The sequence below is a fragment of the Lutjanus erythropterus genome, chromosome 21 (genome assembly GCF_056507025.1).
Source record: "Lutjanus erythropterus isolate fLutEry1 chromosome 21, fLutEry1.hap2, whole genome shotgun sequence".
NCBI classification, from domain to species: domain Eukaryota; kingdom Metazoa; phylum Chordata; class Actinopteri; order Lutjaniformes; family Lutjanidae; genus Lutjanus; species Lutjanus erythropterus.
Genome location: NC_139337.1, coordinates 7,711,387 through 7,738,727, shown reverse-complemented (window position 1 = coordinate 7,738,727; position 27,341 = coordinate 7,711,387). Strand labels below are relative to the sequence as shown.

At 41.6% G+C, this 27,341-nt stretch overlaps 1 protein-coding gene across 2 annotated transcripts in view; it reads right to left on the bottom strand.

The window, feature by feature from the left end:
- mpp7a (MAGUK p55 scaffold protein 7a) overlaps nucleotides 1-27,341 on the bottom strand; it is a 169,663-nt gene that overhangs the window by 110,655 nt on the left and 31,667 nt on the right. Inside the window, exons 1-2 of one of the 2 annotated variants that reach the window (XM_084747405.1) lie at nucleotides 25,187-25,260; nucleotides 15,963-16,131 (exon numbers count right to left, since the gene is read on the bottom strand). In XM_084747405.1, the coding sequence (XP_084603531.1) occupies nucleotides 15,963-15,999 (37 nt within the window). In that variant the 5' untranslated portion in view covers nucleotides 16,000-16,131; nucleotides 25,187-25,260. Of the gene's footprint in view, nucleotides 1-15,962; nucleotides 16,132-25,186; nucleotides 25,261-27,341 lie in introns of those variants that run through there. The other variant, XM_084747404.1, reaches the window with a different exon arrangement.

Sequence of the window (27,341 nt, the reverse complement as noted above, 5' to 3'; positions counted from 1 at the left end):
CACCTTTGATTAGTTGAAAAGTTCAATTTTAACCATCTTTTTTTCAGCTAAACAGATGGCACACATGCCTCGGGAGGATTTCCATCCGCACATCGTCCTTGCCTGCAAACAATCAATTTCAGGAATAAAGTGCACGTGTGTTTTCTAAACAGAAGTTTTGGAAGAAGCAGTCAGGATAAATTCTATGTGGCTGTTGTGCTGGTACTGTCAATATTTTTCATACTGACAGTGAAAATGGAAATTGCACTGTTCTGAAACAACCTTTTGCTCTTATAGGAAGTGGATTTGAGGTAAGTGAAGTGAACAGCTTGGCTGTATACCAGCTAATGTCATGAGCTCACAGAAGACAGTGGACTTTTGCATTTTTCCAGGCCTATGTGGCCTGTGTACAGGTCATCACCCAAGCATGACCACAGTTTGTTGGTGACAGTGAGACAAACAGGGTGCATGGATCAGCAGTCCCATAGCTGAATCTGAACCCTTTCACAACGACACTTGCTGGAATCGGTAATGCCTTTCGGGGTTTACTAACCGAGCTTCTAAAAGGAATGAATATTTCAAATTCAATTTACAGGGAACCAGACTGGGGAGCTGATGGTTTCAAGATTAGGCAGAGGGGAGGTGAAGCACTCAGAGGGAGAGAGCACAAAACCAGCAAGTGAGCGGGGTTCCTTCCAAACACAACAGAGTCCTGGAGCGCAACTGATGGAGAGTGGTAGCAGACAACTGTTTGTTGCTCTGTTCTGGTCTTCAGCGTGGCAGTGATCCACTAAACCACACACACATTAAAAGGGTAGTTTGGAGTTTTTGAAGTGGGATATAATGAGGTATTTATCCATATTCAGTGCATTATCTTCAGTAGATGGCGTTTGACACACCCCCCAGTTTGGGAAAACTGCAGGAATATCTGTGTAAGAAGCTAAGCAATGTACTGCTGTCAACAGCGGCCGGAAGAAGTATTTTAGCCATCTCAAAAAAGGCCCAACTAAAAAAAACAATACGATTTTAAGTGTACTCTATATTTAAAGGAGAAATATGAAATATATTTACTCTAAACCATAAAATGACCAAAATATGTCATCAGAGACTAAGGAAACTTGCTAAATGCTACAACCAGCATGCTCGCCTTTTTAAATTCCCATTCTGCTCTCAAATGACGGTTTTTGTTTGCCCATTTTAGATTTAAAGATAAAATTAATGCCGAATGTTCGCTGAATGAGTTAGTGCCCGTTTGTAAATCCTAAGGAATCCTTAATAATATTGTAGATGTTGTAGATGTTTAAATTGAGCAATATGTTAATGAAGTCTGGCAGGCAGTCATTGAACTCAAACTCCAGTGTGTTTGTTTTCAGAGCAGTGGGCTTTTGTTTTCAGGTTAATGGGCTCACAGCTTCCCTAAGCAAAATCAGTCATTTTACCTCAAGAATACAGGAGTTGCATGTTTATTGCTGTCAGTTAGTTTGGGTTATTGTGTGATTTCTACGGCTTCCCCGACTACAGATTTTTTCAAATTGACCAGTAGCCATCAGTTTAAACTCGCAGTCGACTAGTTGTCACATGTGTAAAGTATTATTATAACACTTTAACATATATATTTTTGGGGCATGAAGTGAACCTCCTGTTAAATTCTACTAACAAAAAGGGTAATGGCTGAATGTGTCTGAACAACCAGCAGAAGACTGAACATTTTGTTGATTTATTTTAGCACAGTACAACCTCAAACAACTCTCATTGTTTAAAACAGGGGAATAAATAACTTCCAACTTATCGAATACAAATACTTGCAAACTTATCAGCACTATGGGTGATGTGTACTTACAAAATAAGTTGCTAACAAACTTGCTCCTCAACCGTTTCATGCCTCATGTCCCCACCTGAACCCACCGTGTATTCAAAGTCCCCGGAGTCAAAGTCTGGTTGGAGCTGCTGTAACGTCAAATCCCCTCAGGTACTGTAATCCCTGTCAAACCCGCCTCTTGGAGACTGTATCTCATAAGACCGCTAACTGAGCTAGCTTTCTAATGGTAGCTACAACACAGTTACCAACAGTGCAGCAGAGAAAAAGGTCTGTGATGTAACAATCTCTTGAGCCTAATGGCAAAGGCATAACAAGAGAATAAATGAAAATGTGGTCGCCTAAAACTCTAGTGACTTCAGTTTTTGAAAAGGTTAGTCTGGATTCATTAAAGTCACACAATAAGACAAATAAACTAACTGATTGAGGCAGTGGTAGACCAACATCTCCCATGTTCTGCAAGGTAAAATGTTTTTGTTCAAGGAGTCTGGTTGCTTTGGAGAGGGCGATATTTGGCTTACATAACAGCGTTTTCCCATCAGATGGCAAGATAAAGATGAAGCCATAAACATATTCAAAATATAGCACAAACTTAAACTGATAGGAATTTTTTTAGGTGGCTAAAATACGTTTTGCTGTTGACCCTGTGTACAGCAGGACATTGCTCAGGTTCCCCACTCTGCTTCTCCAAACTGGGAGCGTGCTGACCACCATCTACTGCAGGTAATACACTGACTATGGATAAGTACCTCATACAACCTCACTTCAAATAACCTCAACTATCCTTTTAAAGGTCAGGCCCAGACAGAGTGCAGTCGAGCCAGGTTATATGCGTCAAAGACCCCTTTACAAACGCAGCAGAAAAGGCCCCCCAGACTCAAACTCCTCCAACACAACCACACGGTGCTTGAAAAGCCTTTGAAGTACCATGTGATCATGTGAAGAAACTCTAAACACATTCACAGCGGAGCCATTGAAACGTCAAAACAAACTTGAGCGGCTTGGCTACCTCTCTGAGAGCGTCTTTCATCAGAGGACAGGGCGAAGGAGAGGAAGGAGGGAGAAAAAAAAAGGACCACAGACACAAGTGGAGTAATGCATAGCTGAAAATGATTGATTGAAAACAATGGTTGACGTCGTTGGCTGGATGAATGACTGACTGACTGAACTGGCTGGCTCTCTGACTGGGTTAGAGCAAGTGTGTGCTGGCAGCTCAGACCATTTGGCGGGAGAGCCATGGCTGACTAACTTGCTGCTGCTGCTGCTGCTGCTGCTGCTGGGCAGTCAGATGGATGGAGTGTCAGCTGCCACTCTCTACCCTCTGCTTTCCATTTGGAGGTGATTTGCTTCTCAGAGATCTTTGAGCAGACGCACAGGATACATCAAGATGATATCCTGCCCCATTCTTCAGCTCACAACACGGATTCTGTGTAGTGTTAGCGCCTCATACCTCACTGCTACAAAAGGTCTGTGGTGAAGAAAGAAGTCACTGAACAGGAGAAATTTTACACACAACACATGTGCACCAGCCATTACAGGGACCCCCGTGGTTTTACTCAAGCCTGGTATATGATATCGCCCCTGGTATGTGATCATCCGATGCCTCGTTCTGTGGTCCTCATCACCAGAAACTTTCTAGCTTTTTAGCTAACACAAACCTGCCTGAAGGCAGCTGGTCTGCTCAATCTTTTACAACTTCAAACTCCCAGCAGAACATCTCACATAATATATTAAAAAAGAGATTTAAAGAGACATGGGATGAGGTGAGCGGTGTAGGAAGGGCGTTGAGAGTGGGGGGGATAAGATATGGTAATGTCATTACTATTGGCAGAGCTGAGATAGTGGTAGGAGGAGATGAAGGGAAGGAGAGAGTGAGAGTCCCAGTGCATTATCCTCCCCAGGTGCGAAGTCTCCCCTCCTGTCTACACTCTCAATGATTCAGTTCTTTATTCCTTCTGACAACAATTCCTCCATATCCAGGCCAATGACACATTATGGTAAACACATCAACTCCATTAGCTGATCAGAAATAATGACATAATGTGGAAAAATGATAAAACACAAAGCTGCCACTGTGTTCGCCTTCTGAGGGGTCACTGTGTCAGGCTGAACCCTGTGAACTAGAGAAAACCCAGTTTCGAACAACAACAGAAAGAAATGTAAAAGAGCCAAGAGCTAAACAAGGACTCTGCAAAGCTGAAATTAAATATAAGAATGTATGGGTGGACAAGCGCAGAGGAGAAATGGAGGCAGAAAGAGAGGGAGAGAGGAAACGAGCCAAAAAACAACCACTGCGGTGGTAAAATCACTGTGTGTGGACACTATAAAAAGTGGAGAGAGAAATAAATCCAGGGCCAGATGTATGGACACTTGTATGGATATGTAACATCAGAAAGCGTGTCCAGCAGCACAGACAGTAAGAGACAAAATGAGAGAGGGGGAAAGAAGAAGAAGAAAGGGAACGAGTTTGCGCCAAACCTCCACCACTAAAGGGTGGACTGACTTGTTTCTCGCAGGGCTGGTCTGGCTTCATTTGATTTGTTTTGGCCAGACTATTCTGGACCCTCTCGTGCGGCGGCTGTGTGTAAGCGGACCTGGCAGTGTCTTGTAGTAGACCACTAGGTTCTGTTGTGGCTGTAGCGCTGGACCAGCCCAAAGGGTCCTGACGATCAGCGTGATGTTGCGCAGGATGGCCCAAACAGTCTTCAGAGAGAGCGGAGAGGGCAGGGCCTCCGAAGCTTCCCGGACGGAGGAAGTGACCGCTTTGACTGCCAAACGGCACTTCCCCTCTCACGCCCACACCTCCACAGCGGTTAAAGAAAATAACAGTGTTTTTCACAGATCGCTTTCATGTAAAACACAAAAAAAATTCCAGACAATGAATTGCATTAAACATGATACGCGTCAAATTGCTAGTCATATAGGTCAAAGAGCTCAGGCGTTCTCTAGAGCGCTGCAAGACGAGGAAATTATAGGGATTAAACTGACAACACACAGTTTGCATGGTTGTAATATGGTTGTAATGTAATATATGAACCTCACCATGACATTGTAACTTTGTCACTGTTTACTGACACGCCATACTAGGATACATGGGCTGTTGTAAGACAAATTGATCAGTCTGTACATGACTTGTTGGACTGTACAGCACAGATGCTGATCTTGCAACTGAACTACATACAGAAAGACAAAGTGTCTGTCTGGTGAAAATGAACTTGTTCGAGTACAGGAAATGAATGTTGGGTTTCGACTCAATTTCCTCCCCCCTGCACTTTCTCCCCGGTGCTGAATGAGTAATTGACCTCCCTCATATATCTTTCAGGAACATATAGAGAGCACAATGTCCACACACTGTAAAAAGTGTATTTTCATTAGAAGTTGAAGTAATGTGATGTTTTGAATGAGTCTCATTCAGCTTTTTGCTTCAGTGATGGCAGTCTACATCTGTGGACTATAACAACTTGAAATTATACCCAGTTCCCTTAAACCAGCTATTATTATTTCTGGTAAAAGTAGGTCAGTTATGTTACTGTTAGTACTGTGCATCTGATGTCATGATGTCCACGCCTTCACCAGATTTATTCCCCTGCAATTGAACCACCATTTTCTCTTAGTGACTCAAAAAGACAGTGGTCCACCAAGTTGACACAAACTAACTGAACCACACTAGCTATCATTAAGTTAGGCTAACTTTAGCAATTATATTGACTATATTAAATCTGGGCAAAGTTGGAAAACTGGAAACTTTTAAGTTGACTTCCCTTACTTCAAAGTTGCACTAAAGAGAACTGTTGATTTAAAAGCAATCAGATTATTAAGTCCTTCTGACTTCAAGCAATTGTGTTTATTTCTTAATTTAACCCTAATCCTAACTCTTTTTTCTTTTTTGTGATCTGAAAAATTCTGAATTTTCTGTTGCACACCTACATTTGTGTGTTACCTACTTAAGTATTTTCTTTCATTTGGTCCAGTAATTCTCTTTTTTTCAGGGCAGAGTGCTGGGGTAACCCCTGTTACATGTTCACTGTGTCTTATGAACATGCTATAGAGGGCCACCTGAAAAGAAAAATGGCGTCAGAAAAAGAAACAAGTGAAGAAACACACCATCTGAGATCCACACTGACATAAATAACATCCGATTAAAGCATGTGTGCAGACAGAAGAAGAATGATGACACTGAAGACAAAGATGAGAAGGAACTGGGAATTGATGGCTTTCTGCAACAGTAAGAAATAAGAATTACTGCGATGATGATTCCTGCACTAATGTAAACATGTTTTAGTCCAAACGGAGAAACTCTAGACAGACAGTGGGTGGGAAGACAGATTTGACCACATCAGGTGCCAAACAAAAGGAGAAGTGTTTAGGGCCCCAGACCCTTGTTCACAGCCAACACGGGACAGGACAGAATATGTCATCAGCCCACTGCCCCAGGCAGCTTCTGTTCTGTCCGGAAGATGAAGAGTGCCTGACCCCTTTAAAAACTTTCAATCAAAGTAGCACGCAGGAGCATGGAACAGCAGAGGAAGCACTCGTTGGCTGGATTAAGTGACCATTCGACTGGTGCGGCATCACCTACCAGACATAAAATTATATAGTATTACATGATGTATTAGCTGAGCAGACGCTGCGATCTTTAAACATAACTTAGAATGAGTCCAGCAGCGTTCTAACAGTGGTAGACCATGGAAGAGCGTGGAGAGAGGTAATACATAAGGCTCACTCATGAACATAACAGCAGGAGTCTGCGCTCCATTCAAGCCCACAAGCCTCCCATTACCAGTCCCAAAGACCAAACCACTTCTCCACATTAAAAAAGGTCATGGGACTGAGCCCTCCAATATCATCTTCAATGATATTTCAGTGTCACGGTCTCTGAATAACTCCATCATTTGGGAGAAAAAAAAGAGAGAGTGCCTTTTGCAAGATGTTAGTTAGGGCTCCTCGGTATGGAAAAATGACTTCAGCAAATACAGAGGGCCGGTCCAGGTGCAATCAACCGTCACTCTGATCATATATCGACTGTTTCACTACCGCAGGCTGAACTCTGGATGTATGTCATTTCAGGGCCTACAAAGAATCCGTGGCCCTTGCTGAGCTCATGCCTCATTCAGGGGGGAAGCGAAAAGAATCCAGGTTGTAGGACCTTATCAAAGTTGCATTTCAGAGCCAGGGCAGGCCAAGCTTTTCAAGAAGGATTTACTTTATTTCATCTTATTTTCAGCATGCCATCGAATATCACGTAGTAAGTGCCTCACATGTCCTCTGCTCCATGCTTCGTCACACCTTTACACTTCAAAGGGGCTGTCAGCACATTGGAAACAGAGCTGAGGACAAAAGTACAGGTCTAATCAACTTAATTGAATGCATATAGTCCGCAGGACTCGTCAGCAACCTGAAGAGCCGGTAGTGTTTTCAGCTACGACAGCTTTAACAATCACGCTGCAGACAAGTGAGGCTTGAGTGGAAGCACCTGCAGCAGGGCTAAAATGAAGTAACTTATAGGGAAGTTGGTCTCTTATCCACGTCTGGGTAGGTAATCTTCTCTCCAGCCCCACTTCCCGAAAACTCAAATGATATATAATGTAAGGAAAGATAGAGAGGGAGAGAAATTAAACATGGAGAAAAGACGAAAGGTTAGGAATATCTGGGCAGACAAAAAGATGATGATGGAGATAGTATCACAAAGGATAGATATATGAGATGTGGAGGATGGAGAATACAGCAGAGTGCCCGTCTTCTGTTGGAACGGAAGGTCTTGAAGTCTGTGGGAAGGCTGAGTTTGGCAGTGGTCATCCAAGACGTCTTTTTCCCCAGATGAAGATGAAAGGCCAGTGTTTGGTCCAGTCCAAGAAAGCTAAGCTTAGATTCACTCTAACATGGTAGACAAAACACAGAAGCCACAACAGCCCGGCCAGCTCCAAATGACCTGCCACCTCTGCTTATTGTGGCAATGGAACAGCAGCAGACTTTCTGGCACAGGCCAGCATGTTCTGTCCAAAGCCGTGGCCAGATACTTATTTCTAGCAAGCCTTCCAGGCATATCGGAGGCCCTCGTGCCAATACCACCTGAAAGGCTTCATTTTGATCATACATTAATAGCAGCACTTATGAAAATTTGTGCTTTAAATTTACACTCTAAATCTCTCGCTGTCTCAGCCTCAAAGTTGCAGGCTATTACTCAACATCCCATTGCCTGGTTGTCAAACAGAGCACATGGTCTGTAAAGCTGTTTTCAGGTTCTTTCTAATGCAAGTGAGCATGCCCTGCCCGCCAATGACCGATTTAGTACCCTGTGTGCTTTGGAAGGAAACATCAGCGGATGTCATCCTACCTCAACAAAAAGTGAAAGAATTCTTCGTATTCAAACAAATAAAAGACATCATTCCTCACTCTCAGTCGCACTCACTTGATTTCTTTCTTTTACATCTGCTTCCTTTGACTGTGTTTTTATTTTTTTGCTAAGATGATGTGGAAATTTTAGTTCTGATGTAACTGGAAACAGGGAGCTCTTCCAGTGGCAACAAATCCTTGTGTTTCGGTACTGTATCACTGCGGCACAGATCTGGCCACTGGCCAGGGGCCACGACAAATGGCTAAAAGCTCCCAGGGGAACAACACCCCCCTAGACTTAGGCAAAGTCCTCCCCAAACCCTCCCCAATGTCTCCCACGAGCTGCAACCGGCCAAGGCCAGATGCTCTGGATTCTTGACATCAGGACGGAAAAATTTACTGTTAACCTTGACAGAGGAAAAAAAAAAGAAACAATATTACAATATTATTCAGAGATTTGTGTTTCTATGTACGCATTTGTCCTACACAGGAGTATGTGGAAGCAATAATGCAGTCAAGTCACAAAGTGCTTCGCCATAGGAATATCTGCATCTCGTTACTCAGTATCATTATAGAGCCATCATCTTCTCCAACAGGGGGTGTTCAAGATTGGACAGAATAAGATGACTGGAATCGCTCATCTATCGCTTCCACACAAACATGCACACATGCAGCCAGTAAGTTATTAGTGTATCTGGTAAAAGCGTTGTCCCATCGAAAGATTTCCATGTGTAGTCTTTCATGCGAGTGTCGCCCACCTCCTCCACAGCTGTGCATGGCTGAACCACCCTTATCTTTAAATGCTGTGCGGGGGCTGTAAACCTTGATAGAACACGCAGGTACGGCTTGGAATAACACAGTTAACTTTAATAAGGTTAATAAAAGGGCATCGGGGTCTTTAGAAGTGCCTGTTCGAGAGTGTGTGTGCAAGGATTTAGGTTTGTCTCGGGGGTATGGTTTAAGGGGCACCGTGCAGTGACCAGTAAGGGCAAATGGGGCGCTTGTCAGCAAGCAGTTTACTGAGCAGCAGTATTGGGCAGGACAGTCAGTTTAAACCAACTGATTTTTAACCACAACTGGATAATTAATCAGATCAATGAATGTCTCATTCACTGAAATAAGCAGAAGCACCACGAGAGGCAATGGCCACAGTTTTATATTTGCAATTCATTAATAACCTACGTTTCATATACATTTCAGTTTAGTTTATTAAAATGAATGTAGGCTGTCTTTTAAAATTATCTATTCATAACTAGAAAGACAAATTCTGGATTATTGAGGCTGGCACCAAGATAGATTTTGAAGAGTTTAGAAAACTCTGATACACATGACATAAACATTGTTGATAAGGATCTGTTGGACTTGTTTTTTAATGAAAATATATACTGAGAAAGCTCTCTGAGAGAAACTATGCCACTGTGTTAGCTCAAACATGTCTCATTTCTATACTGCAAATTCCTCTTGCAGGATGATATATGTGCACATCCAATTTGTCGGTCGCGCTCGGCTGGAAATGCCATTACATTTGTATGCAGACTAGGGATTGTTGGAACCTAGGGAAAACATCAATATCTTAACTTTAATGCAACAGACTATTTGAAGTAGTTTGGCTTGTAATCTAGCAAAGGCCACTATTAGCTTGAACTACAGCATGCCCTACTGAACGACCAGTAAACCGAGCTAATAAATGAAAATAGAAGACACTAGAGAGTAAAGCCCTGCTGACTGGATAATCATGAGTGTGAAGTACTTGAGAAGCAACGTGTGGAAGTATTTTGAGCTCTAAGCTGTAGGTGGCAAAGTTACCAACAAATGTCTGTTTGCCAACTTTGTGAAAAGCAGCTGTCTTACTACTACGCAGACAAACCTGCAAGCTCAGGTTTAATTTGCTCTGGCTGATAAATCTGGCCATCCTCCTTTTCAGAGCGATTTGCACCTATGTCATTTTTCCTGCTTGAAAACAGCCAAAGCACCACCCCAACTTGCATGTGTCTCTCAGTACTACACCACACATTTTGCTGCTCTGGCTGATTGTAGGTCTATCTGATCGGCAGAGGCATTTTTGTCCACACCTGATGATAACACCCCTTGGAAAAAGAAAATGAACTGAGAGATTCTAGACCAATTCCCAGTTCTCACAAGTTCCCGAGACTTCTGCCCCCCAAGATGTCATTGCACAGGAGAGGAACTTTGAGGGTGAGGCTCACAGTACCAAACATATCTGACTGCTCGAGAAATCGGAGTATTTTTAAAAATCTGCAACCAACTTGTCTTTTTGCTCAGTCTGCCTTGACACATCAACACAGAATTACAGAAGAAAGCATATAAAAGACTGACCGGCAAAAATGATGTGTAAAAATGATGATTCTTGAAAAGCTGTACCTGGGAATAAAAGGTACTTTGGGTGGAAATGTAGCTCATTACATGCACTATATGGTTTACGTTCCAATTAATTTTATTTTATTTTTTTTTTATTTTTAAAAAAGGAACAGCCCTAATGTAGACAACAATATAAGTAAATCTTTGATATACACTGATCTGAACTATATCAAACCAGAGATAGCAAGGTATCACTCACTACTATCCTAAAGATATTTAAGTCTAGCTGTTCATTTTAATGTCTCCAGCTCTAAATCTCCAATATCACCCCATTCTTCCTTTCCCCGACAAATGAACCATACTACTACAAAACTGCAATCGCATAACTGCAGAAGCAGGGAGGAAATGGGGCTACAAGGAGCAAACACCCACTCTCACTCCAGGAGGCTCACTGACCTCTAAATGGCATAAACCAGATGTTTTAAGTCTGAGGGTCTCTGATGGGAGAGCAGAGACATTAGGAGCAATTGAGAAAGCTCCTCAACCTCCAACCCTACAACCCTCACCAAGTGATGGGGCAGGTTATTACTGAACTAACTAAATCACTACATAAAGACAAATGTTTAGAACATGTGGTACTGTATGCAGCAGACAATAAATTGACTTGTCAGTGATTTCAAAAAGAAAAGAATGGACTTTGCGAGCTTTGCCAATGTCCAAATGTTCTATATTTTTATTTCAAAATGAAACAGTGCAATTGAACATTTGTTCCTCAAGTTCAAGGTCTTTATTGGCATACGAATAACAATTACAGTTGGCAGTTACAGTCACTGGCAATGAAATTCATAGCGCTCAGGCTCCATTCCTCAATGCTCTTAGAGGTATGTATAAAAATATGTAGAACAATTTACAGAAATGGGAAAAAAATCTACTGAGAATCTAAGATTCAGAAGATTCTACACCAGTGTTATTGTGTATCTGTGCATGTTTATTAGTCTCTTTAGCATGGGGGCGTTTGTTTGTCACTAAGGCTGATTGGACATCCTGAGATGCTATAGATTTTTGGTAAAGCACAATGCAAATGCAACAAAACACCCACACAGTGTGCAGACAAATTATTTCTCAAAACGTAACCTTGTATCTAATGGCAGGGAGATAAATGGTGTGTAGCAGACAGAGGAGTGGGCTGCGTTTGTCTGTCTGCAGATCCCCGAGTGGGAGCTGAAATAAACTGAGATGAGCCGAGCCAAACCGAGCGGAGGCGTAACAGTTATCTGTCCCCGACTGAGCCCACAACAAAAGTCCATCATGGCTGCTGAACAGGAAGAGAAATGACTTAACAGCAGCTATCTGAAGGAGAAAAAGGACCTGCAGCTGCTTTGTTGGAGGGGAGGGGGGTTACACGGTGTTCAGGTTTAAACTAAGCTGACTTATTGTCTGGACGTCTCTGAGGAGCAGGCTCCCGCTTATCAGCCAAATGCTTATTAAAAGCTTTTTATTAAAAGCTTATTTTCTGTCCCTTATTGGCCGCCTTGTTAGAATGTGAATTAATGTGTGTTTGTGTATTAAATCCCAAGAGTAGCAGCCAACAAAATGTCACATAACGGCATCCTGAAGCACGTTTTTTTTTATGTTGAAGGATGGCGAGCAGAGATTGGATACACTCAGGCAAAATGCTTCAAACACCAAGAGCAGGGCCAGCATCATCAACTCGAGCCCCGTCATTAATCTGCTTCCAAAGCATTTATGAAAAACCTAAAAGTCACACAGAGAAATGAGTCCACAGTAACCCAATCACCAGGACAACCTCTCCAGCACTCCCCATGGTCATATTTTAAGGCCAGTTTTCCAACCTTTTATTGTTTTTCAAGTTTATTTTCTCACTTTTTGGTTTCATTTATTAGAATCTAATTTACACAGAGGCCTGTTGTTTATTTGGGCTGGGACGGCGCGGCAGAAAGAGAGAGTTAGAGATGGTATGATCTTACATGTGCCCTCCATTTGTCTGCCCAAGTGTTTGCTCTCCAAACACTCCAATAATGAGCATTTTAATAAGATCTACACGTACACACTTACACACACAGTCTCCTACCCAAATCTGGTGATGAAATAGGAGAGCTGCTACTAAAGAATAGTTATATTAATGATAATATTTTTCCCATTATGTTAAAGGCCCGAGCACAGTACTTCATCTTCTATGTGTGTGTGTGTGGTAAGTCTGTGTTGAGGGGTCTGCAGATGGCAGGGCTGCTAAAGAAAAGACACTAAGGTATTGGCAAGACACTGTAATGTCTCTGTAATTACTGGCAGCCACCACATGTGGAGGAGGTATTGTTTGTCTCTGTGGATTTATGCTTGTCTGCCGAGGTGTTGCTCCCTACATGCCAAATCTCCACAACTACGCAGATGGTCCCGTTGTAGCTGATGTGGACGTCCTCTGAACTGAAACTACACATCAGCCACTTCGAGCTCAAATCCTCCGCCATAAATTAAAATAATTACTTATATTAAACTGTGCTATATATTAGAGTTTTCCAGACTTTGCCTACACACGAGGAACAAAAGACTCTTTTTGTGCCGACATCATGTTTACAGTGTTAGCTGAAGACAAAATGAAGTTAAAACTGGAGCCAAACACAGAGCAGTAGGCCACATAACCAAGCTAAAATGTCATCTTTCTGTGTTGTTGGTGGCACAATTGAAGTAGTAATTCTCACTGTGGTCTGCAAGCTGGTGTATAAATCTGCGCTACAATTGTCCCAAAAAACAGCTGCAAGGAGATTGATTTTATTTAAGTGAACGATTCATAAATTTATGCTGTAGATAACTGGTTATTTGAACTTTTAAACTGTCTTGGTATGTGATGATGAGCAGAGAGAATAGATAAGTGTTATTATTTATGGTCCTGGAGGGATTTACGATCAAGTCAGGAATTGCCTGTCGACATTACAAATTTTTAAGTCAGAGACGACCGACATTTTGTCACCTTCACCTCAGCCAAATTTTCTCATCTTTTTTTTTTTTTTTGTTTTGGTTTGATTTTATCTTCATTTTGAGATGATTTTGGAACTTACACGTCAGGCAAATCCTTTTATCCCCTATATAGTTGAGTAATCAAGTAAACATGATGTTGAATCAACCGCCCTAATTATGTGCTGGTGTTTTATTCTATGTTGTTTGTGTTTAATAGTGTATTTTCTTTTCTTTTTCTTTTTTTTTTGGATGATCACAGATGCTAGAAAATACATTATTTTAAAAGTAAACTGCTCATTGACTTAATGTAGGGGTTTCTACATCTCAGACTGCAGGCGTCCCCTCAGACAAAGTTTGGTAAATGATGTCTCCCTTAGTTTAGTTGATTAGTTTCGCTCAGTTCCTGATCAGTTCATGATCAGGTTATTTGATCCCTTTGATGCTCAACAGTAGAGCCAAAATAGTCTAATATCACTGTTTGACATAACTTCAGACTACACCAAATATATACGGTATTTATGGTTTCTGATTCTGGGAAAGTGGGAAAACAGTAAAATCCCCCCAAAAACTGTGTGCCTGAACTCTGTCCTTAATCAAATCACACATTTATGCGACTCTATGTGATCTTTTTATGACTAATACAATATTTTTTAACTTCAATTTACTGAGCCTGCCCTGAATCTGTCTGGAACCCCCTGAGTCAGACTGGGATCATTTCATGCGATGTAGCTGAACTACTTTTTGAAAGGAGTTTTAGTTTGACAAACTAATTTTTGTTTAGTTAAGATGTATTTTAACTGCTTTCACTGTGAAGCAGCTAGGTGTTTATTACAGTTTTAAAGTAATTTCCACAACACTGCATATATTCCATCCATCAACTACTGAAGAGAACAGAACTGAATCACTTTGAAAAGATCAGACATCATCATCACATTATTTTTTTTATTTTAAATGTGATAGATGACTACTGGTGCTACACAAAGATTCTGAGAAATGATTGTTTATAATATGAATATTGGTATCAAACATACATGTAGCCCTTAACTATTCTCATTAGTGAATTTTATTTTTAAATTAGAAGTCATTCCCTCACATATTTTTGGCATGTTGCTTTCTTTCTCTGTTTAAATCTGTCGTCTCAACACCAATTTCAACTAATCTGACTGAGAGCAGATGTAGCTGAAAGGTTTGTCTCTTGTGGCACGCCATAAATCCGACAGATTTTCCATCATCCTAACTGGGCTTTATCTTTTAAATCAACAGCATTATTAGGATACCAGGAGTAACACTACCAGTACTCTGTGTAAACTTTGGTACAATGCTGGGTAGTCCCGATGCCAGGCCAGCCGCAAATATCTGTGACTTCACTGGGCCTGGAGATCAGTGACCTAACGTTCATCCATAATGTTCATCATGTTTCACCTGCACACACAGCTTCACAGGACCATCAAGGGGGAAGCAGAGGAGATGGGCCGGAGGAGTCTTTACGTGTTTTATTTGGAAACCTGAGCCCTTGCCGGTAATTGCCCAAAATGACTCTAATCGTAATTGACGGTCTGGCTTTCTACTTTGTCTGCACAAATTTCCAGGACAACGGGGGCTACGGTAACTCTGTTAAAAGTCTGGACGCAGAAAGGCACACACTCTTTATCCATCAGAGCGGGACTTAATGTCTGTCCTCCTTTTGTCCTTTTGCGATCCTGCTCTCGTTGGGGCAGAGTCCTCTGCGTGTGTGTGCATGCGTGTGTGTGGTGATGTAGCCGGCCATTAAGCCAGGCTGAGGGGAGGATAGTGTTCCTGAGGGGAGAGGTGGTGATTTCTGGCAGCTGTCTTGGTGCTGACAAGCTTGACGTGTTCCTTACTCTGACATCAGTTAGTCATCCATCCATACACACACACACACACACACACACACACACACACACACACACACTCCTCAGAACAGAACGGAGAAGATGAGAGAGATGGAGGATGGTAAATGGCATATTTTGACATTATTTTGCTCTCTGTTGTTAAACTGTGAATTTGCATGGTGTGCATATTCGCAATGGTGTGTTTTTTGTTTGGCAGGCCATAAAATGAAGTGCAACTTTTCCAACCACGGTTTTAGATGGTCCACTCTAGTCAAGGAAAAGCAGCCTCAGACAAGTTAAGAGCAAATCAATTCTAATCTGAAATTAAATTTTGGTCCTGCTTTAAGCCATAGGCACACAATAAGCCTATACTGACATTTAAATAAAGCTATATTAGGTTTAAAGGTATAGTTTGGATTATTATTAGTGGGATTATATGAGGTACAGAGATAGGAGTACCAGCATTGAAGCTCTTTTTAAAGTGGTGGGCGCACCACCAGGTTATACATTTAAGAAAAGATCAGACTTTCATTCCTTTCCTTCTGTTTGTGTTCTGATGATGGACGTCAAAATGCGAGTCAAAATAGTAAAATACTAATGCTGTAACCTTTGCTGGGAGACCCACATCTTATAAGTGTGTTTTACTGGTTTTCTGTTTCAGATTGTGTTCCTGGCCGAAGGGTCCGTACCTGGCTCATGGCCGGCTCCAGTGGCCAGGGCAGGCATGACTCCTGCCGGCTGCTTCCTGGTTCCCCTCAGGCTGTGGAAAATGGCAGCGGGGCGTCAGAGTAGCGATCTCCTCGGCAGCTCTCCCCAGGGACCAGCTCAATCTGAGGACGGGCTTTATGCCATGGAGCCCTGCAAGAGAACAAGATTTTAGAACCTACTTGTCAAATGGCAGAATGGCCACATGCACGTGTGTGTCAGTCAGCTACTGTTCTGTGTATGTGTGTGTATGTTTAAGTGTGTGTGAGATCTTGTAGCTACCGGTAGCCATGGAAATGTATATCTACCATACTAGCAAATGTATGCATTTGTGTGTACGTGAGCCAACGATTGACAGTGAATGACTCACTGAGTGTGTGTGAGTGTCTTGACAGTACATTCACAGTTGACTCTGGGTGTTTACGACCCAACACTTTTTTTCCCAAGCTGTTGAACATCCTGCTTTGTACATGAGCCAACATCGCCTCACCCGGCGCCCATATTTACAACACACACACTCACACACATGGGCACAGAGCTATCCCACACTTTATGCAGCATCCAGCAGAATGAAGGGAAATTTTATCCGCTAAGGGTAGCCTAAGTAAGTAAGCAAATGCCGCAGACCTGTGAAAAATCAAACAGGCGTGGAAAAGCGTCGCTTCGTAAATAATGGCACTCAACTGGAAAGCCAGATAGAGCAGGAACAGGAAGACGGGGGGTGTACGTAGACCACAAATAAAAAGTCTGTGGCTCATTGAAATCTCTCCCTGCAGTGGATGAACATGTGCAGACAGACACAGTAGCATATAACAAACACAACAAGAAAGAAAACAACTAATATGTATTACCGTCATTGAGTTGTCATGATACCAGAATTTTAAACTTTGATACAATACCAGTATAAAAAAAATATAGTCCATAACTCTTTTGATACCACAGCAGAGAGAAATAACGCACAAAACAGGATAAAAAAAAAATCACTTTTTTTTTATTAACAACCATACTGTGCTGGTACAGAAAAAGTAATTAAAGTCTACCTAGTACCACCTTTGGCACTGTCAATACCATAATTAACAGATGCTGTATCATTTTAAAGATGCAGAATTAAAGAAGTAATGAAGTATCAATACTTTTGACAACCCTAATTTGGACAGGAAGATGTAAGTGCAGAGCAAAGCTGTAGACTCAAGACCTGGAGTTGAAGTCAGAAAAATGAGGCCTTCAGACATCATTTAAACTTGACTGGACCGAGACATTACTTGCATTAGACTAGACTTCCTATGAAGCCGACTTTACTTGAAACTTTCATTCAAGTCCTAACTTTGGTAAATCCCCAGAACGAGGAAAAATAATCAGGCAGACCTTCAACAGCCACCTGGCTTTAACATTTAAAAAAACATAAACTTATTATGCACTGAAAGGACTTGATCTTAGCTATGAAAAATGCAGTGTCAATTTCATGAAAAATTTGTATCTCAACTAGTTTGCTTAGCAAAACTTGACTTAGACTGGCCCCACGAGACTTTAAACAGGTCAGAAACAACCCAAAATCTGGAACAGATCTGTTATGATGTGGCTTGAAAAGTAGATGGGAACTTGTCACATGCTCAGCCATGAATATGTTTGTTTCATCTGGACCATGTACTGGTTTTGTCTACAGCCCTGTGTGCTGTCTCTACAGGGTGGACAGTTAACTGACAACTGCATGGGCAGTTGAGAGGTCTCAGTTGATGCCCTCGGTCCCAGGTAGGAATGGGAACTGAGAACAGTTTCTAGTTGGGAACCGATTCCAAATTGTCATCAAACTCATGTCTTGCTGCTGGAAACTTGCAACAAGGAGGAGTAATGGCGGAGAGCCTTTTTTCCACTCTGTTTCTTCACTGTTTCAGTCTCAGTTAAAGGGACAGTTCACTTCAAAACCAAATATAGATATTTTTCCTCTGGTCTGCAGTGTTATTTATCCATCTAGATTTTTTTGGTGTGAGTTGCAGGGTTTTGGAGATATCAGTTGTTGAGGTGTCTGCCTTCTCTCCAATATAATTGAACTAGATGGCACTCGGCTTGTGGTGCTCAAAGCTCCAAGAAAAAAAAACAATGTGAATGATTCAAAACCAGTCTCTTTCCAAAAATCATTACTTGGTTACTAAAGATAATCCACAGACCTTGTCGTGAGCAGTATCACGAAGGAACAACTTTCTTTCTAGTAGAAAAGAAAGTAGTTCTGGAAGCAGTTCCAGTAAATTCTCCTGCAGAAAGAAAGCAGTTCCTTCATCAAACTGCTCACTTCCTACTATTTTTCCACAGATAAAGCTGATCAGGTCTTAATAAGGAAGCTGGTAAAGAATCATGCCGATAAGCAGAATCATTAATGACAGTGGTATCAATAAAATCAACCATCCCTGGTCCCAGGCCATCCAAACTTCTTGGGCCTACTACCTTTATGAAAGTCTCTTTCAAAAGGCCACTAGAAACCTTAACAGATCCCTGAGCAAAGCTACTGCCTACCACTAGAATGAACGCTGTATCTGAAAAGGGAGAGTGGAGAGCAATTAGGGTTGAGTCTTCAGTTCTTTACAGCATGCTGCTTAATGATCCATTATATGTCAGCTCACATTTTTCTGTGGCTCAGTCAAACTGTCCTCTTTATGTCACTGGAAGAAAATGCTCAGAATAAACACTGGCAGTGAGATAAGCTACATTATGTGTCTCCCATGTTGATAAGTGTTGTAAAAACTGGCTCTGGGTGGACACTGAGTCACAGTCTGCTATAGCTGACTCAGAACCACTTGGCCAGACGTAGGGGCAGTCAAGACACCTGCTCCCTTCCAGCTCATTGGGACCCCCATCAACGGTTAGGTGGTGTCGGCCACACACGCTCGAAGTCTGAAATGACTTCATGTCCATCTCCTTGAACAGTGGACCGGAAATTCATTACAAATGTGTTTTCTGTAAAGAATCTTTCACTCAGCCCCCACAGTGACAGCTGCACAGGACTGACTATTTCCTGGCGTTTTGCCCTGCATGTGTGTACAAACACACGCAGAGGTCAAGGCTCGAACCTGCCAAGACGGCAGCCCACGTAGCAAAATGCTACCACGCCTGTCTGACATACTGCGATATGAACTCACCTCGGGGCCCAGAAGACCCCAGGTGGAGCCTTGTGGAAAAAGCATCTAGACAATAGAGTCCAGAGGATGCCTGAGCGAGCAGGTAAGCAAGCCACTGAGAGCATATCAGAAAAAGAATATTTTTCTTCTGGATTGAGATGTACAAAATATGGTGCATTCATCAAACAGCACTTAAGAAAGCATCGATTTTCCAACAAGAGGAGATCTGGGAGACGAATTCAAAACCCTGCTACAATTCAGGCCAGCACCAATTTGTAGGCCAGTTTTGTCAATCGTTTGCTTGAGCATAAAGTACAAAAGAAAAACCTGATGAAATCGGAGTTCAGTGCTGTTCAACCCTTTGCATATTTCAATAAAATAGGTTAAAAGGACCAGCAGAGAAGGGCAGCGGCGCCTCGAGCAGTGACCACAAAATCTCTCCAGCAGGCCGATTTGAACAGGGGACCAAACCTAACAGCCACTGAGCTCATGCCAAAAGAACTGACCCATGCTAAATCAGTTCAGTGTTTCACAGAGAGGGCTACAAGACGGTTTTGTCATAAGACTTTGTGATTGGAATGGCAGACTCAAGGAAAGACAAGGGACATGAATACTGTTAAGGTATGCCGCGCCGTAATATCAGTCGTTCGCCTTTTGTTGCATCCAAAAGGGAATGACCACATATTCCCCAATCTGAGGAAGGATCCATCTTTCCATCTGAGGAGCTTTCTGAGTGCCAGGAAGCATGTCGCACAGCCGGGAACACCTGGGACTTTTTAAAAGGCCCAAAAGGATCATAACAGACAGACTTAAAGAAACATTCCCCACTGTCAGAAAGCTCTAACTGTGTCTGTTCAGATCACACAGTATCAGATGGTCATGAGGGGAGTGAAGGGACACTTTGCCATGTGGGCAAGAGATGGGATACACTTAATTGCAATGAGGCGTTCCTCCCTCTACCCCTGTGAAGTCAAACATCTTCAAATGGTTCTGCCACCATCTAGTGGGAACTTTCACTATTGCATCACCCTGAAAACTCAGCTGAGACACAACCTAAAGCACCTCTCCCCAACAAAGACCTTGTATGTATGAATGTCAGAGGACGCTGCCTGCTTAGTCTTGTTCCGAGTGTGAAATCTGAGGTTGAATCAGTATTTAAAGAGAAAATAGCTCTGGGTGATGGATGGATGGATAGGTGGAATGGTGGAAACAGCGAGATGTAAAAGACTGTTTTTCTTCTTCTCTTTTCAAAAACAAGCCTGTCCGTCCAGCCGGGGGGAGCGTGGGTGCAGCCGTCTGACTCTCAGCTGGATGTTGATGAAGTTAGTGAGAGGAATAACAGAGCCAGGAAGAAAATGACTGACAGTGAAAAACACTGCAAGACCTCTGATTTCTAACGGTCTATCAACAATTTTAATGTATGCTTTGGGTTTAGAACTTTATATCAGCTTTACCAGAGGTCTGGATGCGGGTCACATGACATGGACTTGAGTCAGACTCAAGTTACAAATTTGATGACTTTAGACTCTACTTGACAAAATCAAAAAAGACATGACTTGGACTTTAACACCTATGACTTGTGACTTTGCATTAACTTGAGCCTTTTCACGTGAAAATACTTGATACCTTCCCCTAAACCCAAAGATTAAAAGGGATGTTATTTTAAAAGTGAGCAATGAATCAATTCATTTCCCTTCATTTCCTGAATAAAATGATGCTTAATTTTCCACACCAGCTTTGTTTGAACCCATCCAAGAGCATCCAATCAAGTTGCAGGAGAGAACCATGAAGAAGAAATGTTTCGTTACTAAGCACCAGTTGGACAAAAAGTGATACCAAAGATAATTTGAAAAGAAGATCAGATTGAAAATTACAGATCGATATGCAACAACTTCCAGCTTTGTTTAACATTTGATATTGCACAAAGAACAGCAAGTTGAGGTGCTGTTGTTAAAATGGTATTAAAATTATTCAAGAGCTCACTATGACTTGTTTAGGAATTGAAACTAATGTAGGACTTTGGACTTGACTTGAGACTTGTCAGTCCGGACTTGGAACTTCCAAAACAACGACTCGGTCCTGTCTCTGTGCGTCACTATTTCATCTTTTGTTTCTTCCCTTTCTCCTAAGGGTAGACTGGGCTATAGAAATATTCTCGTTGAAAGCAATTGGCCAGAAGACAACAAGGTCCTCATCAGGAAAAGAAACGAGGAGAAAAACATGTCATGCTCCAAAGCGTTCACAGGGTTCACTGGTTGGAAATGCTTCTGCATTCATGCTGCCTCCATCTGGACCTGGACAGGGAGTACTACAACAGGACACAGCAGAGGTCAACTCTGCCATTCAGCACCACTGAAACCTCCCCAGGGTGCTATTGCGGTGTTGGGTTTTTCTGTCCTGGACTGTCCCACACCGAGTGACAGGAAGGCCAGCTACTGGCCGGGGTTTTTACTGGGCCACCATGAACGACACTGATCTTTTCCAACACATGACAGACACCATCCAAAGCCACCCCTGTCACACCTGCTCTGGTTACAGCTCCAAGGACCAGTTTACTCCAAAGCTATACACCAGTTTAAACGTCTGCTGATCCGCTCTGATGAGTTTATCTACACAGGTCCTCCATGAGATGATAGAAGATCTATTTGGCAGGCCAAGTGACACCTGCTCAGGTTACAAATTCTGTGCTGTCTATTGCAACATTGTGAGGCTTTGGTTCTGCACTTATCTTAGTCTTTTGTAAAATGAAGAAGATCAGGTTTTATTTTCCAATGTGCTGCTGCTTTTGTCTTCATGAATCTCTCTTAAGCCTAGTTTACATTACAGGATTTTAGCCCTGATTTTCCACTTGCCGACAGTTTTTGGAAACTGCAGACAAAAGCCCCCAGGCAAACTGGCACACACTCCCATGAGCAACGATTGCTATGTGCAAACTGTTCAAAGACGCAATTCAAGACCACACCGATGCCTTGCAGATGCAAGATATCAAGCAGATTTCTATAAGTAAGTAGAGTCGGGGACGGACATGCAGCAAAGGACCGCAGCTGGGAGTCTAACTCACACCCACTGCAGAGGACTCATAGCCTCAGTAGATGGGGCAAACACTCTACCAACTGAGCCACAAGGCCATCAAGAAGATGTAACAGATCTGTGTGACCCCCTGTCTCTGATCAGTCATGTACAAGTAGAGGACAGAAAGTTATGTAGTGGAAACAGTACAGTGATCTGATGAGTTTCATGCAGAGTGACCAAGGCATAATCTTGACCTGATGCAGGGACTTGGTGTCATTTGAAAGTTTCAGAACTAGGGCCGATGCAAATGATACAAACAATACCGAAGCCATATATTTTGGGGTGGTTTGTATTTAAGTAATTAAGTCAGAGTTTGTGAGTGTAAAATTATCTACACACAAGCAGCAATACAACTGTGACTGAATAATACAGTTCCAAACTGACAAAAAAATTAAATGAGGACATTTGATCAAAGAATAAGAAGACTACAAATTTAATTGAACGTTAAATTCCAGGTTTTTGTACTTGATAGAATACAAATACAAAGGGCATTGTGGTTGGTGCCCCCCAGACGTATGACACCTCACCAGCTACACCTAGAAAAAAAAGTGTTAAGAGAAAAAAATGCATTAAAAAATCATCCTGCCACCACCTATCTCTAACTATCACCTAAATCTAGGGATGCATGATAAATATCTGTCAATATCAGTATCGGTGTATATTAGCCAATAAATATCAGCTAGAATCTCTGACTTGTCAGACTGTCCAAGCATTTAATTTGAATTCTTAAACAATTTTTTTTTTTTTTTTTTTTTTAATGAACTTTTCTTTATTTTTGTTGTAATTGTGATGTCCAGTAGATTTGGTTCAGTAAGAGCTGTGGGATATTATATCATCCATCTTTGCTCACTACATCTGAGCCTTTCTTACCCTCAGTGAACATAAACTACAGATTATATGAACTTCTTTTTAAAATATAAAAATGATCTCATTTGTATCAGCCATGAGAGGCAGGGAATTATCTACTATCAGTTCTGACTAAAAAACTACTTCTGCTACATAATCCTGCACCATGGCAGCATCCAAGGCTACAGACTTGCTAAGCTACTAAATAGACTGTGTGTTTTATCTTGTTTTTTCATGTACTTGTGTGTTCATATAAAGGTCAACAGTGGTAGAAGAAAGCACACAACCTTCCCGTTCACAAAATAAGCTTTCAAATATTTGTGCTGTGCAGCTGTTCAGAAAGAGAGACGGAGAGTTTAACACGGCTGAAGAGACAGAAGAAAAGATGCGTTACAGTACAATGTGGATTTTAAAGAGAAAATATAATTGTTCCTCCTCTGGAAAACTATGTTCTTTTACTTCACGCCCCATTGGTGAGCTGCAGCTTTGGGGTATTGGTAAGGGGTAGCTGTGAAGACAGATGGGATGTAAAATCAATTTGTATTTCAGCTTCTCTACATCATATTGGCTTGTAAGAACCACAAAGTGCTAAGTCAGACAGACAGAAGTAGATAGAGTTACAGCCACACGCACACAACCATACATGACACAATCATAAGAGTATAATTGCAGTGTATCCAACTGTGGTAAAGGCGAACATTCATTTACACACAGGCACCCAGTGGAACTACATTTCAATGGGCTGTGCATAATTGCAGTGTATTAAACCATGGTGGAGGGGAATGTTCATCCACATGACATTTAGAAATTATAATACCGTTTCCAGAAAAAACGAAAAGAAAATCGAAAGTCCTCCTGATGCCAGCGCCGCATAGGCAGCCCTTTGCCTTTTCTGTTTCTTCTGTGGAAAAACACATTGTTGAATAATGTCTTTCTCCTGCCTCAGCGTAGAGCTGCCAAAATGTCACCACGTCGATTCCTATTAAGCGTGAGGCGCGTGACGCTGGCGGGACAGGGTTGTGTTTTCAGGCGTGTGCCATACGACTTCTCGTTAATAGCCGTTAGCTTTACGAGGGATTGGGGCTGCTTAAATTAAGACTCAGCGGTACCTGGCACAGCCGATGTTCCTGGAATGACTGACTGCTGTGGAGGAGCAGCAGTAACGATGAGCAATAGGAAGAAGTATATGCATACGGCTAAAAAGCATATGGAAACAGATTAAGGGAGCGAATGTGGAATATCAATGAACGCTATTAACCCATGACGAAGAAAAGTGCACATCAACAAGAATGGCTTCATCGAGAGTGAGAGGTTAACAGAGAAATGGGAAAAGTGAGTTCTCCTCTCTTGGTCAGGTGGGATTTCTTGACAGCTCAGAATCAGCGCTCTGCCACGTGTTGCTCATAAGCGTCCAGCCTTTCCACATAAAATACATCTGCTTATGTACATGTGCGTTGTTAGCACACACACACACACACATATAAATCTGTGTTTAGGTCAACCTGTCTTTCCAGAGGTATGAAGTCATTCTCCCCTTCCAGCCGCTTCAACACACAACTGGCTGGAGGCTTTCATTGTATTTAAAGAAAAAAAAAAACTTTCTAATTTACAAGAGAAATGGAGAGATGTTCCAGGAACTGGATATTCTTCCACTGATATGGAAGAATATGAGTCAGGGGACTCCAAGAAAATCAGAGGTGACAGACTATGAGCCTCTAGTGTAGGAGATTTTTATTGCAGAATACTACAATGAACGTCTGGTGGATGCGTCAAACTCGTGTCACAACTGTGCCACCTTGAGATTCTCACACCTCCAGATTACCTTTCACTCGAGAGCCCATAATAACACAGTCATTCTAGCATTATTTACTTTGTATGTGTGATTATTTTAAATTCAATAGTAACTAGATGAGTGTACCACAAAAAATCTAGAAAAATACCAAATTTAAAGCAACAAACAATAATTAATCAAGGGTCAAAGTCACTTTGTCCTTACAATACTCTTGTGACCACAGAAAGATGTATGCATCACTAACTATCACAAAGACATGCACCTGTTAAAGTACAATTAAGAGTGAGTAAAGCCGATAAAACACACACGATCTTACAAATGAACAAGATATACTAAATCCGATCATGAAAACAGCAATGAGAAAGGCACAAAAGCCGCAGGGACTTACCAGGACACTTTCTTCCTGCAACAGAAACACAGCTTCACACGCAGCAGCAGCGGGCACTCCTACTACACTGTTACAGTGCACACAAATGAAATCCTCCCATACAGGAAGACACCCACCCACCAGGTGTATCGGCTCACCTGAACAGACCTGAAACACGAGTTTTGTTTCCTGCCTAAAGGCTCACAATGCTCCACCCTCTTCTTTTTTTTTCACCTCACACTCCAACTCAATTGTAAACAAAAAGAAAGTGCTTGAACCAGTGTAACCCTGGACAATAACTTGCATAACTTTCCAGGGAACTTTAAGGATCTAAAGGTATTTCTCCTTCCCCATCGTTTATGTTGACATTGTTTATGTTAACATGAAATACAAACTTTCAAAGGCTCCAGAAGCGTTGTTTCTATCTAACACGGCTTTTTTTATACTGGGTCATGAAACAGTTTCTGATCAAACCATACTGCAATGATCTGATCAAAGTTTTTGCATAAGACATTGCTCAGTCATTAATTGCAAAATCATTTAATATTCCACAAATTTGCAAGGGAACTTTGCTGACTTTCCCTCTGTTATACGTCTACAACAATATTAAGAATGTCCACATATGGTGTAACTAATTATTTTATATTTCACTATTTATTTTATTTGTTTTATGGAATAACATTTGTGCTAGATATCATGCTTCTCACTATTTGCAGCGCAGTACCATTTCAAAATGTAGTGGCAATAAATGGCCACTAGATGGAGCAATCAGCTCACTTAATTTCTCCAGTTTTCACATTGGGTAGGAAAAACTAATATGGAAAGTAGCAGACAGTCTGCGTGGTTGTTTTTGTGTGTGTATTTGTGTGCGCACCTGTACTTGTATGTTTGTCTCTGTCCTCACTGTGACCTCAGATGTGCCTCGAGGTGCCTGTAAAGATGTCCACCAGTAATCTCATCCACTGCCTGCCAGGGCCCCATTATTACTAAACGCAAGGAGGGGCCACGCAGGCTGGCAGCAGGCTGACACATACATACAGCAGCCTGTTTTATAACACAGAACAGTTTGAGAAATGAAACTATGTAACAGCAACTCCTGTGTTGACCTTTTTCATATCAGTGTGACTGCCATGAAAAAGGTCTGTTCCACAAGAAATAGTCATGCTTGTTTCTTTCATGCCTCTCAGGTCCTATTGTGTTATATGTGAATGTTATAGACTGTGTGTGCTCTTATGTGACTTTGTGCTTTATGATGCAATTTTTTCAGGCCCTGCTTGTTTAACAGATACTGTATCTTAAGAGACTTCCTAGTTAAATTAGGGTCATACTCTAATTCAAAATGAAAATTAATTCATTTACATTGTTTTTCCCAGGAAGAAGGGAAGGATATGCCAACTGTGTACAAATATGATGGGTTAAACTGTTGGCGTAACAGAGAAGGCTGATGTTTGTGTGATGGCCTTTCAGGCCATGCAAAGTGCAGTAGGATCAGACAATGAGCTCTGCAGAGGAAGACAGCTATTTAGCTGAAGAGGAACAAAAGTCACACCGAAACAAGGAATCATTTTGATCCCATAAATGTGTATTACTAATACTAAAAGAAAAACTAAAAGAACTTAAATATGCTGTTGATTCTGTCCCTAGCAGAGCGGCTTATGGTTCTGCTTTATGCTTATGAATTATTCCACGACAGAAGAACTCCAGCTACGTTTAATCCTGTATAAACTCTTATCAAATGTTACCAAAACATTTACAACTAAAATGCAGTTGCAGTTATTAAATGCAGTAAAATATGTGATTTATCTGTCCATCTTAAAACTGGGTTAATTAAATTAATAAATTAATAAGTCAGTCAATTTAAAACTTAAGAGTTACAGTTTTTTTCATTTTATCTGATAAATAATGTTTTAATTAATATTTATTGACTGGCCCCTGACCTACTGTCAATTTGCAAAAGGGCCCTCAGGCAAAACAAATAGACTATTCCCATAGAAGGTAAACACAGGTGCATCAAATGATGTTAATTAAAGTTCTGATCCAATCAGGTCAAACAGAACTTAATTAGCATTATTAGTAACACCTGTGTTTCCCTCCTATTTCACATCAATATGGCTGCCATGAAAAGGTCTAGTCTAGTGCACATTCTGATTTACTGTCACAATGTCATAATCATCAT